Source organism: Pan troglodytes, chromosome 19 (assembly GCF_028858775.2).
Source record: "Pan troglodytes isolate AG18354 chromosome 19, NHGRI_mPanTro3-v2.0_pri, whole genome shotgun sequence".
Classification (NCBI taxonomy): Eukaryota; Metazoa; Chordata; class Mammalia; order Primates; family Hominidae; genus Pan; species Pan troglodytes.
This window is the reverse complement of record NC_072417.2, coordinates 19,929,465-19,948,548: the sequence shown is the minus strand read 5'-3', so window position 1 is coordinate 19,948,548 and position 19,084 is coordinate 19,929,465. Positions and strand designations below refer to the sequence as shown.

General features: G+C 43.4%; 1 protein-coding gene and 1 non-coding gene across 29 annotated transcripts in view; both read right to left on the bottom strand.

Annotated features, from left to right (window-relative positions):
* The window catches only part of SKAP1 (src kinase associated phosphoprotein 1), a 296,523-nt gene that overhangs the window by 9,625 nt on the left and 267,814 nt on the right, over nucleotides 1-19,084 (bottom strand). For 2 of the 28 annotated variants that reach the window (XR_010152796.1, XR_010152795.1), the window contains 2 exons: nucleotides 12,512-13,163; nucleotides 10,854-11,710 (listed from right to left, as the gene is read on the bottom strand). The exons of 23 other annotated variants lie outside the window; for them this stretch is intronic. Coding sequence is in view for 2 of the 5 variants with exons in the window: in XM_063798307.1 (XP_063654377.1) it covers nucleotides 13,158-13,163 (6 nt within the window). In the remaining 3 variants the exon portion in view is untranslated. Of the gene's footprint in view, nucleotides 1-10,851; nucleotides 13,164-19,084 lie in introns of those variants that run through there. 3 more of the 28 variants (XR_010152797.1, XM_063798307.1, XM_063798299.1) reach the window with 3 other exon arrangements.
* Nucleotides 13,342-13,425, bottom strand: MIR1203 (microRNA mir-1203). The gene has a single exon (NR_035575.1). It is a non-coding gene; the product is annotated as a microRNA mir-1203 (primary transcript).

Sequence of the window (19,084 nt, the reverse complement as noted above, 5' to 3'; positions counted from 1 at the left end):
GCTTGTTGGGATTATTGGAGTGAGCCACTGTGCCTGACCCACCACACCTCATTTCCTCCCTCTTCCAGGCCAGCTTCTCCCTACAGTTCGCAACGTCTTATGGGAAATTACCTATAATTCTTTAGCTTTTTTTTTTTTTTTTTTTTGGGGGGGGACAGGATTTCACTCCCTTCACCTAGGCTGAAGTGCAGTGGCATGATCTCGGCTCACTGCAACCTCTGCCTCCTGGGCTCGAGATTCTCCTGCCTCAGCCTCCAGAGTAGCTGGGACCACAGGTGCATGCCACTGCCTAATTATTTTTTATTTGCTAATTATTTTGTATTTTTTTTTTTTTGTAGAGATAAGAGTTTTGCAATGTTGCCTAGGCTAGCCTTGAACTCCTGAGCTCAAGTGATCCCCCAGCCTCAGGCTCCCAAAGTGCTGGGATTATACCCTGCCCAGCCTGTCAGGGCATTTTTAAGCTCCTCTTGGTACAAGATATGTTACTGTCCATTTTCCGACACTGAAATTAGGGCAGTTTCTGACTTAAGTTTTCTTGTAGTGTTGCCTTGCTGTGAAGGGGAAATACATACTCTGTCTACCTCTCACATTGTAACTCGTAAAAACTAGCTTTAGCTCTTCTGCTATCTCACAGGCAGAGAGTGGGCAGTGTTGTCTGAGAGTCTTTTGATCCAAGTCAACTTGCTGAAATGTGTGAAATGTGGTCTTCCACCTGCCAGATGCTGTCATCTGCATCACCTGCAGGGGACAGTAAGGCATTTGCTCCCTGGGGGTTGTTCAACGCTCCTAACTTTGACTAACACTCTGTAGCACCCCTCTTTAGTCGTAATGCCAGGAGTAGGGATGAAGTCTTGGGAAGGTGCTCTCTGCCAACTCGAAGAGGGTGCGAACAGGAAGCAGATGAGTCTCCGCAGGGTACCTGCAAAAGCCAGGCTCCCAGTCTGTCTGCTCTTGCTCGAGGGGAACACTGACCCTGCCGACTGCAGATGTAGAAGCCTCGCCACAGTGATGAGAACTGAAATGAGTGAAATCAACTCTCTGCCCTTCAAAACAAAAGAGCAGGCAGAAGTGTAAGGAGGATGGCACAGTCCCAGAGACCATATGCATCCTGCTATGGGAGCCTGGGAGCTTAATCAAAGCACCTACAGGTCCCGGGATCTGACTGTCTTTTCCAGATTTCATCCCTTGGCGGTATAACCGGAAAGGGCTGCAGGGCTGAGATGTTTAAAGCATGAATGGAAAATTTCTAACCTTCTCTCCCACTACCACCCCCATGCATTGCTCCAGCCCAGTCTGAACACCACGAGGTATTTTAAAATAATTTCTACTTTGATGAATTGCTGGGGAGTCCACAATTGCTCATAATCAAAGGGAGAAAAATGCAAATGAGATCCGGCCGAGAACTATCACCACCAAACGTTTATTTCACTGCACAGTGCCAAAAAGAATTAAAACAACATTAAACTCACAGCAATCATGTTTAAGCCCTCGTTTCCAAGTGCCAAATTGCACCACTCTGGATCATACAGATGTTCGTTAATTATGCTAATTTTTATTAAACTATTAAAATGGAGAGAGTACTGGCTCAGTCAGGCAGACCCCAGCTCTGAATGAACCCTGCTCCTGTCTAAAGGTGCTAATTTACTGCATTTTTCTTAAGTTGCTGATTCTTGAGTTTTAGTTTTAGGATGGCAAAGAGAACTGAATTTCTGGGATCAATGTTTTCTATAAAGTCTGATTTCTCTTTGCCCAGTTGTTTGGAAAGATTGGAAAAATGCTGAGAGGCTCCCAGGAGACCTGAAATCCTCAATTTGGAAGTGTTTCTGTCTTCAAGGTAGGGATGCACATCTACAAGTGACCGTGTTAGGGCTTCAGAATTATACATGCTCACTACTCCATAACTCTACATATATTCTCAATGGTAGGGCTAAGATTTAAATTATACAAAATTGTTCAATGAAGATGTTTTAGATAAGAATATAAAAAGTTATTAAAAAAAAAACCACAAACCTTTCCATCAGGGCTTGCTTCTTGCCACAAAGTCTTTTTAGAAACCTTTCATCTAAAATAAGCACAGTGTATGGTTTGTTCTCCTCATAAATATTTCTAGGTTTGACTAAACATCTGCTTCTCTCAATACCAACCTTGCCCCACCTCCTTGAACAACCCACATGAAGAAGTCTTAAAAATAAAAGTTGGCTATTTGGACTCCATTATATGGCTCTAGAAACTATTGGTCTGGATGAATGAAGCATTGAGTGAACCTGAAATAGACGCAGCGCTCACCATCAGCAACAATCTAAGTGTTTATGGCAGATTTCACACTGCCATAAAAGGATTTATGCTAATCTCCATCAACAAGGAAAAAAAAAAACCCTACCAAACCTGCCATAAAAAGAACAGCAAATTCTATAAACAAAAAGCAGTATGGCCACCAACAATGGGCATGTTGCACAGCTTGACTCTGCCTCCAGTGGTTTCCTATTGCTGTTTATGGTTTCAAGACTATCATGGACCTCCTCAGTGCTCCTCCTGTCACAGGGCCCTGAGTCCCTGTGTGGTGCTGCAAATACCCTGTCAGTAGGTGTCAGGGGATATCGGGGGAAAACCAGCAGGCGCCTATCATAAGCCTTAAAAGAGATTAAATACCCCTACTCCATGATTGCTACATTTTAATTTCTCTCCTCCCTGCTGGTTCCTATTTGTATAAGCTCTTCCATGGCTCCCCTGGAGTAGCACAGACATGACCTGGAATGACCATCCTGTCTTGGGATGAGAATTCAATTTCTAGGCTCAGTGAATCCTAGGCTGTTCCAACAAAAGGAACTCACCATCCTCCAGGGCACAGATTCTTAAACCAGAGTCTGTGAACCCCTGGCCTCTCTGTGGATGGATGTGAAGGAATCTTTGAACTTCCTGAAACTGGTGTAAAATTTTGTGTGCATGTGTACGTAGGCCTCGTCTCTGGGGTGAGGCCCAGAACTTTCATCAGATTCTCAAAGGGTTTATGAACCCTTTGCAGTTTACCAGCCGGCACTCTATGGGAAAAAAATACAATGGTCTTTATGGGCTGGATCTGTACTTTGGCCCAGGGTGGGTATCCTCGCGCCCCCCACACACAGGCCCCTGCTTTTAAAAAATACAATGAAGGAGAGGCCGGAGACGGTGGCTCACGCCTGTAATCCCAGCACTTTGGGAGGCTAAGGCAGGTGGATCACAAGGTCAGGAGTTCGAGACCAGCCTGGCCAATATGGTGAAACTCAATCTCTACTAAAAATACAAAAAAATTAGCTGGGCATGGTGGCGCACACCTGTAATCCCAGCTACTCGGGAGGCTAAGGCAGGATAATCGCTTGAACCTAGGAGGCAGAGGTTGCAGTGAGCCGAGATTGCACCACTGCACTCCAGCCTGGGCAACAGAGCGAGACTCCATTTAAAACAAAAAAAAAAACAATGAAGGGGAATCAAGAATCCTCACTGCTTCCATGCTGGATTTCATGGGCTTCAGCCCTCCAGCTGAAGAGGCTGTTCCTCCTCAAAGGTCGACTGCTCTTGTGTACCTCTTTTAAGGAATCATCTCTTTTTTTTTTGAGACAGAGTTTTGCTCTTTGTCACCCAGGCTGGAGTGCAATGGCACGATCTCGGCTCACTGCAACCTCTGCCTCCCAGGTTCAAGCGATTCTCCTGCCTCAGCTTCCTGAGTAGTTGAGATTACAGGCACCCGCCACCACGCCCAGCTAATTTTTGTATTTTAGTAGAGACGGGGTTTCACCATGTTGGCCAGGCTGGTCTCGAACTCCTGACCTCAAGAGATCCTGCCCACCTCCACCTCCCAAAGTGCTGGGATTACAGGCGTGAGCCACTGCGCCTGGCCAAGGCATCATCTGTTTAACTGTGACTTCAGAGTTGTGGTGTCTTCTCATAGTTTCCATTCAAATGGCTTGGAGCAAGCTGCTTGACACTGTCAGTTCCCTGGAGAAAGCTCCTAACAGAAACATTCTCTTTTCACATTGAATTGGGTTCCAAGTCTCCATGGAACAAGATTCCCAGAAAATATCTCATACTTTTTTGTTCTTTTTACCATAAAAGTTCCCTATATCAGTGCTTATAAACAAGAGGATGCATCTTCAAGAGAACAGTCTATCAGCCCCTAACCCGAAAGATTAGTAAATGCTTGATATATGTATGGAAGGTCAATCAATCACAGAAATATTGGTTTATGATTGCTTATTTCTCTTATTAGTGTTTGTGCATCATACATTGCTATTAGTTAAGATGGGAAATTTGAATTCCTAAGCAGAGTAACTTGTACTATTCCAGGGTCAGTCCCAGACATCGTATTTTTACTCTGGATTTCCCCACAAATTCTCTACTCCTAAAATCCAGCTTTGGATATATAATGCTTTCTTAGGATATCATACCCTATGAAATAAACTAAGGGCTCCAAATCAGCATCCTTCTAACTGCCGAGAAAAATAAGGCTGGGAACAGGAATTGTTCACCAAAGACAAAGTGCCCATTTTTCAGCACAGATAGTTTTATGAAGAGATTTTCCAGAAGGAGAAAGGAAATGGTGAGTTGGGTGGCCGGTGGATTAGTGATGTTGGAACTTGTGAAAGGATCGAAGCTCAGCACTTGGCTGAAACCTTGGGTAGCGTGGCAGCCTCTCCAGGCTGTTTTACAATCTGTTTTAAGTTCTTGGCAATCACTTTCTCTTTTTCCATTATTCAGAGTTTTGGTCTATAAATCATAATAAAAATGAATCATTAAATTTGCCTCAATTGAGCTAGTTTTATTTATTGTTACATTTCAGGGAACTTGCTAACCTGGAGATTGATGGGCCTGGATACAGGGGAAAGTATGCAAGTGTGAGAAGGGGGACATGGGAAGGCTGGGTAGTCAGCAACAGCAGTTGGGAGGGGGGTGGGTCATGGTGACAACTCCACAAAGCGCACCCTGAGCTAAGTGTTCTGAGAAGAGGAAAGTGTTCTCTAGATGGAGGGTCTCAGAGCACTTGAGTGCGAGAGAACATTCAGCCTTAAAGGTGAAGCTTATGTCCTGAACAGGGTGGGAGTGGATAATGATCAAGCTGAGGCCACGGAGGTGTGCCGGGCCTGTGCACACACTGCATGTTGTGGGTGAAATGTGTGCAAAACACAGAGTGGGTGTGTGCAAGTGTATGTGACAAAACAATCAAGCTGTGAAGGTAGGAGCAAAGGTGAAATAGGGCTGTAAAGAAAGAGAAATGAAAAGAAGCACACAACTTTACCTAAAGAAGAAAGAAGGGATAGAGGGAAGGTAAACACTTTGCAGATGGGAGAAAACAAGGTGCCAAGTGCAGAAGTCAGGAACAATAGAGACAGCACCATTTCGGAGCTGATAGAATTGTGATACCATGTGAGACGGGCGTATTAATATGTATTCCATAAACTGCGCAGCTCTGCACCGCTCTGTTTTGCTCTGACCGCAGTACCAGCCTCAGGCACCACAACACAATTTGGAAACAATGTGACGGAAATGTTTAATCTGCTCGGCCCATCTGTGCTGCGTATTTCTCCAGATCTCCCTGAGAGAGGCGCCTTGAATCTCCACATTGCCTTTAATATTCTCCTAAATCACCTCCCTACTGCACTTCAAGGGCCATTGCTACAATATCACAGGTTCATCTAAAGTGCAATGGGGAGGGGGTGTTGGGGGAGGCGCAGGCCGGGAGATTTTTTATTTTAAAATAATTTCCAGAGATCGTCTTTTCTGCTTCCTTTAAAAAAAAGAAGAAAAGTTATTCTACTGTTGCCTTAAGGTTATTGAGGTTGTTTGGTGCAAAACAGGGTAGGATAGAGTGGAATCATTCTCCAAAGAATTATTTTTATTAATCTCGATTCTCTCAAATGGACATGGGAGGGTGAGCAGATGCTCATTTTCTCTTATCTCTTTTCCTTGCACCTTGCTAGAAAGCACACATAAGGTATGCTAGGGTGATGTGTTCATTTGGGGTTGGAGCCTCTCTCCTTTCCACTCTTGGCATCAGGTACCAGCTTGTTGGTTCCCAGGGCCAACCCTGTCTCTGCTCCACTCTAAACAAAGCCATCTCATTCAGGACAAGTATACATTTAGTCTCTGGTCAACATGCCCTCATTAGGAGAGGACTCTGTCTATATTTTTAATTTTAGCTTAAAACCTTAGATTTTTCTCTCCTTAAGTAGAGATGTTGGGTGTCAGATTTCCACTGCCTTTCCCCACTTGATTGCGCCAGATTCAGCAATTTGGGTCTAGCTGGGGTGGGTTTTGGAGAAAGAGGGATGACAAGTCACCATGTTCCAGACGCTAGACAAATGGAAGAGAGTTGCACATCACCAAGAAAATTAGGATTCCTTTTGCTTTGTGAATTAAAGAAATGAATAATTTAATCCTCAAGATTGTTCCGGCGAGGGAAAAGCAACGTCCCAGTTGCGGAGCCCTACAGCCTGTCGGTGTGTTACATCATCTGCACACATAGGCGTTTCCATGACAACCGCTTATAGCTTCATTTCCTGGATCCCTCTAGGGGGTGTCACAGCCAGATCCACCTGCTTTTCACCCTACCCTCGGTGGGGTCATGGTAAGGTCGCCAGAATAAATGAACGTGGGTACTAATGATCTGTTTACTGCTGTTTATGCTCTGTGTGTGTCAGGGGCACGCACATTTAGAGAGCTCATTATGGTTGCAATTAGAATGCACCATCGCTAGATATTTAACTCCTTTTTCTTTTAAATTAGCATTTTAATAACATTCTTTGAGCAGAGAAACAAAATGACCATTTTTCACGGACAAACTTCTAGCTGTAGGTGCAACTTTAATGGCAAAGTTGTGAAGGGGAAAGAAGGGGAAAAAAAGGCCATTTTTACTACTTTCACCCTCCTCCTTACCAAAAGGATATCTTTATTTGCTTTCTAGCACACCCAATTTCCTAAATTTGTTTTGAATCCAATTATTTTGGGTGGTTTAAAGTACTGCACTCTTGTTGGACGGAAATTAGCAGCGATTGAAATTAACTTTTTATGTGACCTGTGAAAGGGGCTAAAATAATTACAAGTGTGTAGAAGAAACTCTCCAAAAGACCCTTGCTGTAGGATCAGGCTGTGATCCGATGATGCCATTATCCAAATATCTTTATACAGCAAATACAAGGGCTTTTTTCTTTAAAAAGGTGATTGCAATTATTGTTTCTGTTTTGTAATTCTGAGGATTATCTTGTAGAGGATAAGTGATGACAAAAACTTGTCATTATAGACAGGATAAATAAGCAGAAAGAATGAAAATAATAACACAGCATTGTTTACCATTTAAAAATGGTGAGCATCAAAAAGCAGGAGAGGAGGAACAGGAAAGGTGTAGAGACCCCCTTGGTTACAATGTTTCAAAAGGCATTGCTTTGTAGGGATCAGCCAACACCCTTTCTAGGTGTTTATAGATGCTCTGTTTGTGTAAAGTACAATGAAAAATAACAATTTGAATGTTTCGATTATCTTTCCCAGTCCGTTCCATTTTCATTATTTATTTCCTATAAATCGGGACCTTGCTGAACATAATTCTGCAGACAAGGAGGTGGATGGGACAGCCAATGTGAACAAGGAGATAGATGGTGGGTGCGTATAAGATAGATGCTATGCGCTTATGAAAAAGAGCAGTATGTCTGCATGTGAACATCCACAAAGTAGAGCGAGCAAGCGTGTACACGACAACGGGTATTTATAGGTGGAAAAAGGTGCAAGGAAGATTATGTGGGAACAGGCACAGAGAGTCTGAAACGGTTTGCTGTTTTCCCTACCCTCCTGGAATCCACGTCCAAGTTCTGCCTAAGATGTCCCACACTTGCTGTGGCTCCTGTGAACCTCGCAAGCCTTTCCATGACAACAGATGGGGATTTCACAGCCAGAAGACTTAGGAGGTCAACAGTTGAAAAGCAAGATTTAGAGAGATCTTTAAACAATCACACTAACCTCCCTCCCCTTCCAAAGATAGAAGAAGGAAAACATTTAAAGACGCAGCAGGAAAAAAAAAAAAAAGAGCCTTTCTAAAAATGCAAGTTTAAAATGTTCATGCTTTTGTATCAGCCTAGTTGCACCTTAGAATCTGCCATTTCATAAATAAAATACTGATGGCATAGAGTATAATTTGGTGACAGCTACCCCAGGACATATCTAGATGCACTTCTGTTATTTTAATTAAATACTGCATTATGGTTTGTGACAACTACATAGCTATAGCGTAAATGAATTCAGAATTAAAGTGTTACTTAGGCATCCAGTAATTTTTGTTTCATTCCTTAGTTTTACAAAGCAAATAGCTATAAAATCAAGATGTTTGTTCATTTACAGATGGAGCAGGATTGTCGTCGCTGTTTTTTTCCTCCTTAATCCTCATCCACAAAAAGAAGACAGAGTTCAGAGTCTGGCTCCCAACACTCTTAGCTTATGAGCCACATCACAAAGAAAAACACATCCTCTTGACTATAATGTGAAATGCTGAATATTAATTGCTGGTATTATGCCTATCTTTCTAGCTGGGTTCTGTCTTTTAACAATTATTCGGATGGGCTACAGCCTTGCACTGCCAGGAGATTCTTCTCCTTTGTTTAATAGTTAGAAACCAATTTTATTAAAAAACTGTAAAGTTCACAATGCTCCATGTAAGTTCTTAGTATTTGGAACTCTCCCCAAATACAGAATATTATCAGGAACAGAGAAACTGCAGACTCTCTTTGCTAAATATCATGAACATTTCTGCATTTAAAAGAAAAAAATATTTTTCATTTTAGCAATATTAATGTTTCCTTAATGAAACTGGAGAGGGTGTTACAATTTGATATACTTGGTTAGTTTCATTGTCACTTCACTAGCAAATCATGAGAAAGGTTCAGAATATTCTCATCTATCAGGTACAGATTTTCACTCAAAATTAATATGTAGAGTAAAATGATTTTTGTTCAAATCTGAGGATTTAATTGCATCTTTAACGTTTCATATGTCAAGATGAAAGTTTTTAAATAACTAGTTTTCTGAAACCATTTCTATTATTTCTAATTTGAGAATCAATATGATCTTTTTATTAGCCTTAAATACCATACATCTGGGAATGTCTGCAAATTTAAGCTTTTCTGTGTTCTAATCAATTACCTTCAGTCTTGCATAACTAATCCTATAACCTCCATAGAAGTTACTGCCCTGTATGTTAGCAATGAGGTTATACTTTGTTTCAATATTTTGCTAGTTTGGTTGGAGAGCTGAATCATGCAATACCAAGAAATGGTGGCAGAAGAGGTTTGAGGAGGCTGAGTTTCTTTTGAGAAAATAATTATACTGAAACAAAGCTTTTGTGACTCCTTTTAAATAGGGCATCTCACCAAAATGTCATCCAGCCTCTTTGGCAGATTAGTGGGGAGTTTATTACTAAATCTCTGTCTAATAAATGTGCAGTTGACTCTGGAGGAGCTGCTTGTTATAATACTGGCGGTGGGGAATGGAGGGAATGTCACAGTTAAAGACACAAATTTTCCCCATAATATATTCGAATGGAAACCTCTGAATCCAATACTACATGGGCATATCTAATAAATTCACAATATTTCAGTTTCCGCAGCCTTCACCGGTTAGTTTTAAAGATTTATGTGGTAAAAAATTACTCAGTGATGAATATGGTTTATTCTGTGCAGTATTGGAGGTATAAGGAATTAAACTACCGTCTTTAACAGTGAATTTATTATTACCTCTGTCAAAAGACGAAGACGTTAACAGCATTTGTTATAAATTCACTGCAAAATAAATGGCTGGAATTTTTTACACTGGAGTTTGTAAAGCATCGGGCAATTCTGAGCATTAACCTAACCCTGCCGTGGCTTATATGGTTCTAGGTAAACGTTTCTTTCTGGGCTTCGTAGTTAATTATCTGGTCTGGACTTTTCCCCAACTGAAAACTGTGTGCACATGGACACACACACACACACACACATACACAGAGAGAGAGAAAAGTGAAAGGTCTTGTCCAGGACAACTGTTTAGGAATAAATAGATTAGACAGAAAAATGCCAATTTTATTCTCTTTTTAAAAAATGGGTTTTAGAATAAATGGTCAGGGTTTGCAGGATGGGTTGATGAGCAATTGGGCCTCTTGTTAGCAGGTTTACATGCATGCATATGCACACACACATAAACACCCTCTCCCTTTTGTCCTCTCTTGGAATGGGTGTCCCCTCATTTATAAAAATTACCTGGAAGGAATGAGGCTGCCAGGGTTTGTTCTAGACGATTGGTTCCTGTCTGGGGGAAAGGAATGGCCTCTACTGAATTTGACCGGTATATGACCGTTGCCTTCCAGCTGACCCCAAATCCCATTCCCATCCTCCTAACTCTGTTGCCTCCCATAGGGGTTATTAATGAGAGAAAACACCATCATCATCATCTTCGTCATCACAGCACAGTGTTGACCTGCTTGTTAACATGAAATGGGGTGGTGGGGACAGCTTCTGCTTCTCTTTCATACCATCATAAATAAGAAAAGATACTTTGCCATAGGATCCCCTCACCCACCCCTTTGATTAGGTCAGAGGTGCATAATAGCTCTTTGACAGGCATTGATCAGTTTCATCACACTGTTTGGGCAGCCTGTGCCCCAGGCCTATATTCTCCCCACTTACTACCCCTAAATTACCTCCCAGATAACCCCCCACCCATCCCCCACTCAGCCAACCAGAGGGTATGGTGCCTGAGGAAGTCCTAAATGGACACTAGATGTCACCAAACACCTCCTTTCCCTCAGAGCCCTGAAATTTAAAAAAAAAAGAAAAAGAAAAAGAAATCCTTCATTTAAGGCAATTGAAGGAATTACTTATCTGTTTTTATGAGGGTTGTTGTCACATTCAACTAAGCACACTTAAAAGAGGAAGTATTGCTGCATTAAGATAATTTTTACAACATACAAATCTCTTTTGGAAAGAACGGGGTCAAGGGAGGGGAAAGGTCTCCATTCTTTTAAGTAGCCCATTGAGGAAGTAGGTGGAGAAAACCGGGTTAAAACTCCCATTATAATTGACATAGTGTTGTGTTAACATAGTCCAGGTGTGCTGGCGCAGGCCTGCCGCATTCAGATGACTAGACTGGCTGTGGAGCCAGGATCCCATCTGAGTTTAAGTAGCTGCAGTCCAGGGTGACAAAGTCCATTCTTCTCCACATAAGACCCATGACCATCTGACAGCATCACGTGTTCCACGCTAAACTTGACTTTGTCTGTATGGCTCCCTGTTTCCACATCAATTCCATCAGCAAGGAAGATGACCCAGATCCTGGTGTGTCTGGGCCATGAGAATACCTTCCCACCCTAGCTAAGCCACCGTGTAAGTATAAATCTTATGTGTACCCAACTTGTTGCTCCAAGGCTGCTTTCCATGGAAATAAGGCACAGGAAAATTCCTTGGAAGAGCCTCAGACCAATTTATGAGGCACACAACCCAAGCCCAAGAGATGTACACTGGCTCAGTTTACCTTAAATGGAAGATCTCACCCAGTGGCCTCTTCTCCTTCCTAGTCAATTGAAAAAGAGCTTCTCTTTCCCTCTTTAATTTGTCTTTATCTTCTGAACAGCTCATGTTACCACCATAAATAACTTATGGAACAGGATGCTTTTTTAAAAAATGGGCGTTTAAGTCTTATCTTGGCTGGGCATGGTGGCTCACACCTGTAATCCCAGCACTTTGGGAGGCCAAGGCAGGCGGATCACTTGAGGCCAGGAGTTCAAGACCAGCCTGGCCAACATGGCGAAACCCCATCTCTACTAAAAATACAAAAAATTAGCCAGGTGTGGTGGCTTGAGCCTGTAATCCCAGCTACTAGGGAGGTTGAGGCAGGAGAATCACTCGAACTCGGGAGGCAGAGGTTGCAGTGAGCCAAGATTGTGCCACTGTACTCCAGTCTCGCAGTCTGGGTGACAGAGCAAGACTCTGTCTCAAAAAAAAAAAAAAAAAGTTATCTTGAATAGTGGAACAAGCATGATGACGATGATGATGATGATGATTTTTATTTTCTCTTGAGATGGAGTCTCGCTCTGTCATCCAGATTGGAGTGCAATGGCATGATCTTGGCTCACTGCAACCACTGCCTCCCGGGTTCAAGCGAGTCTCCTGCCTCAGCTTCCCTAGTAGCTGGGACTACAGGCACGCACCACCATGCCTGGCTAATTTTTGTATTTTTAGTAGAGATGGGGTTTTGCCATGTTGGCCAGGCTGGTCTCCAACTCCTGACCTCAGGCAATCCACCTGCCTCGGCCTCCCAAAGTGCTGGGTGAGCCACCACGCCCTGCCAACAAGCATTATTATTATTTGGAAAGAATGTTCCCTAGTGAGAGACACTGGAGCCAAGAAGACAGGGTCACTTTTCTGAAAGCTAGGACTTGTGACTTGTCTTATCCAAATAGAGGCTTCTTACCTCTTTTTCTCCCACTTATAACAAGTGACCATAGGCCAAGCACAGTGGCTCACACCTGTAATTCCAGCACTTTGGAAGGCCGAGGCAGATGGATCACCTGAGGCCAGGAGTTCGAGACCAGCCTGGCCAATATGGCAAAATCCCGTCTCTACTAAAAATACAAAAATTAGCTGGGTGCCATGGCACTTGCCTGTAGTCCCAGTTACTCAGGAGGCTGAGGCAGGAGAATCGCTTGAACCCGGGAGGCAGAGGTTGCAGTGAGCCGAGACCACGCCGCTGCATTCCAGGGCAACAGAGAGAGACTCCGTCTCAAGAAAAACAGAAACAAAAACAAGTGACCACAGTGGTGCTGGTCCACAAAAGGGCCTTGCAATCTGCAGATAAAAGGAACTAAGCCAGGGCACCACACTATCACATGGCGGGTGATTCGGCACCTGCCCTGTCATGCCTGGTGCCCAGGCCGAATGGATTTTTGGAGTACACCTGTTGTTGAACCCCTGCCAAGTACTGATGGCCACTAACTCCCAAATCACTTTTCCCCGCTGTTGATGTTTGGAATGTCAGACAGGACTGAGCAGCAGCCGGCGTGTATTTCAAACACAGCAGATGGATTTTTATATTAGCTCCTATTTCATGTTCAGGCAGAGCGACCGCCACGCTAAAACCGCAGCCTCAATGCTGCCGAGTTTGCTTCTGTGAGATTAATTCTGTGAAATTAATTGGGACAAGATTGAAAAGGAAATTAAAATGCAGCTGAGTGAACAGGCCTTTCAAACACCTTTTCCCTGCTCTATTCAAACTTGAATTCTGCGGTGGTCGCCGGCATCGTGGGAAGTAATTTACGAGACGCAGGCTCTCAGGAGCCATTGGTTACGTATGAGGAGACCTGCACCAGCGCCACAATCTGGAGCCACTGAAGAGCGCTAAACACCCCGCGGTGGCTTGAGCTGCATCCTGGCTCCGGGGAGGAAGGGAAGTTTAGTCCCTCACCAGAAAAAGCTGTTCAGAAATATCTGAGTCCAAAAGGAACACAGGAACATCCGCTGGATGCACAGATCTGCTTCGTTATTAAAATCTCCCTTTAATATATTTTGAGACCCAAATTGGAATTCAGTGAATTAAGTGGGCATGACACTGCATGGGGCCAAGGAATGCATGGATGTGATGCAGGGAGGTCAGTGGGAGTCCTCCTGCTGACTGTGCCACTGGTTACTATTTCAGAGTTTGGATGTGTGGCTCTGGTCTCTCCACAAAATGAAGTTTGAATAATCTGTCAGGGACGAAAGCTCTCAGACCAGGAAAGGCATGGTGGATTTTCATGTAGGCCTCTTCACTGGGTATTTTTTTTTGTATCCAAGTGAGCGACTTTTGTGCTGTAGATCATCTCTTTTTCAATAATTTATTGAACTCCTAGTATGTGCCCAACACTGATCCAAAAGTTTATTATTAGAAAAGGGAAGGAAATATTCCTACTTCCTACATGCCAGGCACTTCCTTACACAAATTCTCTAATGTAAACATCACAACAAATGTATAAATATAAAATTTCCCAATTTTTACAGGTGAGGAAACTGAAGATGATCAGGATTAGGAGATTTTTGCCCAGGGTCATAAATAACCCGTCTGTTACAGGCACTTACTTGCTTCCCTGAGAACAGGACAGGTGATGGGCACTTGGTTATCTCTGGGGAGCATCTTTTTTTTTTTTTGAGACGGAGTCTCGCTCTTTTGCCCAAGCTGGAGCGCAGTGGCGTAATCTCGGCTCACTGCAACCTCTGCCTTCCAGAGTCAAGAGATTCTCCTGCCTCAGCCTCCCGAGTAGCTGGGATTACAGGTACCCGCCACCACGCCCAGCTAATTTTTGTATTTTAGTAGAGACGGGGTTTCACCATGTTGGCCAGGCTGGTCTTGAACTCCTGACCTCGGGTGATCTGCCAGCCTCGGCCTCCCAAAGTGTTGGGATTACAGGCATGAGCCACCACACCTAGCCACCGGGGAGCATCTTTCTTGCCCAGTCAATCATCTTCTCTGGATAATTTTTTTTTTTTTTTTTTTTTTGAAAAGGGATAGCCGGACATGGTGGCTCACACCTGTAATCCCAACACTTTAGGAGGCCGAGGTGGGTGGATCACCTGAGGTCAGGAGTTCGAGAACAGCCTGGCCAACATGGCAAAACCTTGACTCTAATAAAAATACAAAATTAGCTGGGCATGGGGGTGCAAGCCTGTAATCTCAGCTACTTGGGAGGCTGAGGCAGGAGAATTGCTTGAACCCGGGAGGTGGAGGTTGCAGTGAGCCAAGATCATGCTATCGCACTCCAGCCTGGGCAACGAGAGCAAAACTCTGTCTCAAAAAAAAAAAAAAAAAAAAAAATGCGATAAATAGCTCTCTTTCTGTGATCATTCTTGCCCAAAGGCAAGACTAAAAGATTCTCCTCTGGGCCGGTTGCGCTGGCTCACGCCTGTAATCCTAACACTTTGGGAGGCCGAGGTGGGCGGATCACGAGGTCAGGAGATCCAGACCATTCTGGCTAACACAGTGAAACCCCGTCTCTATTAAAAATACAAAAAGAAAAAAAAAAGAAAAGAAAAGAAATTAGCCAGGCATGGTGGCGGGTGCCTGTAGTCCCAGCTACTCGGGAGGCGGAGGCAGGAGAATGGCGTGAACCCAGGAGGCGGAGCTTGCAGTGAGCCGAGATTGTGCCACTGCACTCCAGCCTGGGCCACACAGTGAGACTCTGTCTCAAAAAAAAAGAAAAAAGAAAAAAAAAGATTCTCCTGAGTTTGGTCCTAGGCTTCTAAGATTCAAAGTTGGATCATGCTTGGGTGACTATTAAGAAACAGCAGAGGCCGGGCGCGGTGGCTCACGCCTGTAATCCCAGCACTTTGGGAGGCCGAGGCGGGCGGATCACGAGGTCAGGAGATTGAGACCATCCTGGCTAACACGGTGAAACCGCGTCTCTACTAAAAATACAAAAAATTAGCCGGGCGAGGTGGCGGGCGCCTGTAGTCCCAGCTACTCGGGAGGCTGAGGCAAGAGAATGGCGTGAACTCGGGAGGCGGAGCTTGCAGTGAGCTGAGATCACGCCACTGCACTCCAGCCTGGCAACAGGGCGAGACGCCTTCTCAAAAAGAAAAAAAAAAAAAAAAGAAACCGCAGGGAGCAGCAGGAGCCTACGACTAAAGCTACCATCCTCATTTCCCCTGCCACCTCCATCTCACCTCCCTTTCTAGATCCTCTAACCTCTGCACTCCGGACTCTGCCTTTCAGAATACTTTTATCAGATAGAGAGAGAGGGGGAAACCAGATGTATTTATGAGAACTGAAAACAAAAGAGCTGGTAATTTAAAAAAATTCTTTTTTGTTTAAACTGAATAAGTAATTAAAGCTAAAACACATTTTTGTGTGGAACTTCTTTAGCAGTTTTGCAGTGTCAGGCCCACCATATTTAGAATGGGAATGTCTGAGGTAGAAGGATTCTTAGATGCTATCCAACTCCACGCTCTCTTTTAACAGGTGAAGAAACAAGTCCACTTAAGCTGAGCTGCACACAGCTGCATCCGTGTCTCTCAGGGAAACGGATTTCCCTAGATTCCTAAACAGCAGGCCCTTCTTGTCCAACAGAGCTTCTACTGGACAAAAAGAAAAGTAAAATAGAGCTTTCTAGACACCACTTTCCGGGACTAAATTCAACTTGGGTCAGTTCTGTCCTTACAGGCGTGAGAGGCAGCTGCAGAGTGTAACGGACCCCAGCAAAAGAAGGCAGCTGAGGCTAAAGTGGGAATAAATTAGGATCTATTTGAGAGAAAATTCCAGAGATGAGGCACTACTGAACTTCTGAATAGACAGATGGCTGGGAATGGTAGTGGAATCTCGTTTTCTATCTGTTTGAATTTGTTCATTTGTGCTTCTTAGAAGCAAGGCGATGAATAGATTGGGTGGCCTTTTAAGGTTCCCTCCTGTCCAAGGACTATTATTGAATTAGGTAATATAATACAGGTGAATCAAAACTGAAATGCTCCCCAAACCAATGTTAACTGGAATGCAGCTTCATGAGGGAAAGTTCAGCTGAGCTCTTAACTTCTCATTTCCTCTTTGATACGCAGGGATTTGCAACATGGGGAAGGGAGCCAGCTGGTGTAGCTTTTTGGGAAAGAAATATGCTACTATTAATACAATGGTACAGGATGAAAATGGACTCAGAACCTTCCAGAAGAGAGGAGAAAGAAACTGATAGAAACAGGGCAGTGAGGTATTCTCATTGAATTAAACCCTGATATATTTGCTTTCTTTTCTTCTTTTTTTCTTTTTGGAGACAGAGTCTCACTCTGTCACCCAGGCAAGAGTGCAGTGGCAATCATGGCAAAAATCATGGCAGCCTTGAACTCCTGGGCTCAAGTGATTCTCCCAGCTCAGCTTCCAGAGTAGCTGAGACTACAAGCATGTACCACCACACCCAGCTATTTTTTTTTTAATTTTTAATTTTGTAGAGATGGGATCCTGCTATGTTGCCCAGGCTGGTCTTGAACTCTTGGGCTCAAGCATCCTCCTGCCTCAGCCTCCTAAAATACTGGGATCACAGGCGTAAGCCACCATGCCTGGCCTATGTTAGCTTTTAGTAACAGAGAAGGGGAAGAGGTTTGTTTTTTTTTTTCTTTTTAAAGATTGGATTGGTTCCCCATGTTCTTTGAGATTTCTTAAAAATACAATAGCCACTGTAACCACAGACAGCTCCATACTGCAGGACAGGTCACCGCACAACCCTTCTAACTAGAGGAAAGGGACCCCCAGTGAGAAGCCATTAACAAAGGCAAAAGACATGCAAAACAAACAAAATAATCATGACAGAGAGAAGGCCAGCAGCCAGTCTGGCTCTGTTCTTCCCCCCTCCTGCTGCAGGCACCTCCAGACAATGTAAACAGTTAATTTGTTCACCTGCAGGCTCTGGGCAAACAGAGGCCTGGTCACACCTGAGTGGATAACTCGATTACCCCTGTAATGCCAGTGTGGTAATGTACACAAATTCTATTACACGGCAAACCTTGCTTTCGGGCATTTGAAATACCAATCAGGCCAATGTCCACTCCCTTTTTTGCTTCCAATTTATTCTTGGTGTATTGGAGCCACACAGAAATGGCACTAGGGTGGTACTGAGTTAAGGATCCAGGAGAAATCACTAGAAGATTGTGATCTCACTCAACAAGGCCTGCAGGCCTCCTACTCTCTTGCAAACAAAGGGTTGGATTTGAATTGGGTCCATATTTAAAGGGGCCTGATTCTGTTGGAACCATAGAAAGGTGCTGTGGGTTAGACCTAGATAGACTGTTTCCTAAGGTGCTTATGGTATATCTCAAACCAAGACAAACCTTTGCCCAAGGTAGTAAAATTCACAGAATAAAGATAAAAGATACTGACACATAAAAAAAAGAAGAAAGATAAACGATAAATGACAGATTAATAACCAACGGGTTTTCAGTTTTCCCTTATGGAATCCACATACTCAGCAATTAAAGAGCAAGTTGTGCCTATTTCAAAAATGTGTTTGTAGAGATTGATTGGCTGCATAGAGAGAGGACTTTTTAATAAGTGCTAGGGACAGAGCCTATTATTTTAGCCCACCTATAGAATATGTATGGTCTTTCTTTACCAACATGATGCTACTGATCCCCCAAACTGTAGCCCATGAGTTCTGAATCTTCTTCACATCAGTGATTGATCTGTAATAATCCATCCTTTTTTAAAAAAACCAGTTTGTTTATGGTCAACACTACTATTTGTAAGATGGTTAGCTGGAACTAGCGGTTAACTTATGACTGAGGAAGAGAATAAAGTTAGCTGGCCTGTGTGGGATTGAATTCACTCTCTTGGCCTTATCAGCAATTGCTCAAACCAATTGAGTTAACGAGCTCTGACTCCTCCCCCATACATAATTATGTTACAGTCTTGTTTATCTATAAATGAAATAAGAAGGCAGCTTACTTAGCCAGAATGTTTTCAATAGTATTACACGGTAATAAATTATGTACATAGTGATGACCTTTAAGCACAAGTCCCTGAGAAAGATTAAATTTTGATTGGCATAGTTTTGGTATAATACCAATTTTATTGCATTTTTTATTTTATTATTTTTATTATTTATTTATTTATTTATTTATTTATTTATTTATTTATTTTTGAGATGGAGTCTTGCTCCATCGCCAGGCTGGAGTGCAGTGGCGTGATCTCAGCTCACTGCAACCTCCGCCTCCCGGGTTCAAGCAATTCTCATGCCTCAGCCTCCCAAGTAGCTGGGACTACAGGCATGTGCTACCACACCTGGTTAATTTTCTGTAGTTTAGTAGAGACTGGGTTTCAGCATGTTGCCCAGGCTGGTCTTGAACTCCTGAGCTGAGGCAGTTCACCAGCCTTGGCCTCCCAAAGTGCTAGGATTGCAGGCGTGAGCCACCACGCCTGGCCTAGCCTTGTAGTTTTAAATGTGAAAATGGTTCCTGAATCTGGATTTTCATTTAAAACTTTTCCTAACAATTATTAATAAATGGGAATTTATATTGTGAGGGAGCCATGTGAAGTGTATGACATGGAATAATTCTGTTTATGGTGACTAAATCAAGAATGAAAAAATTGACTT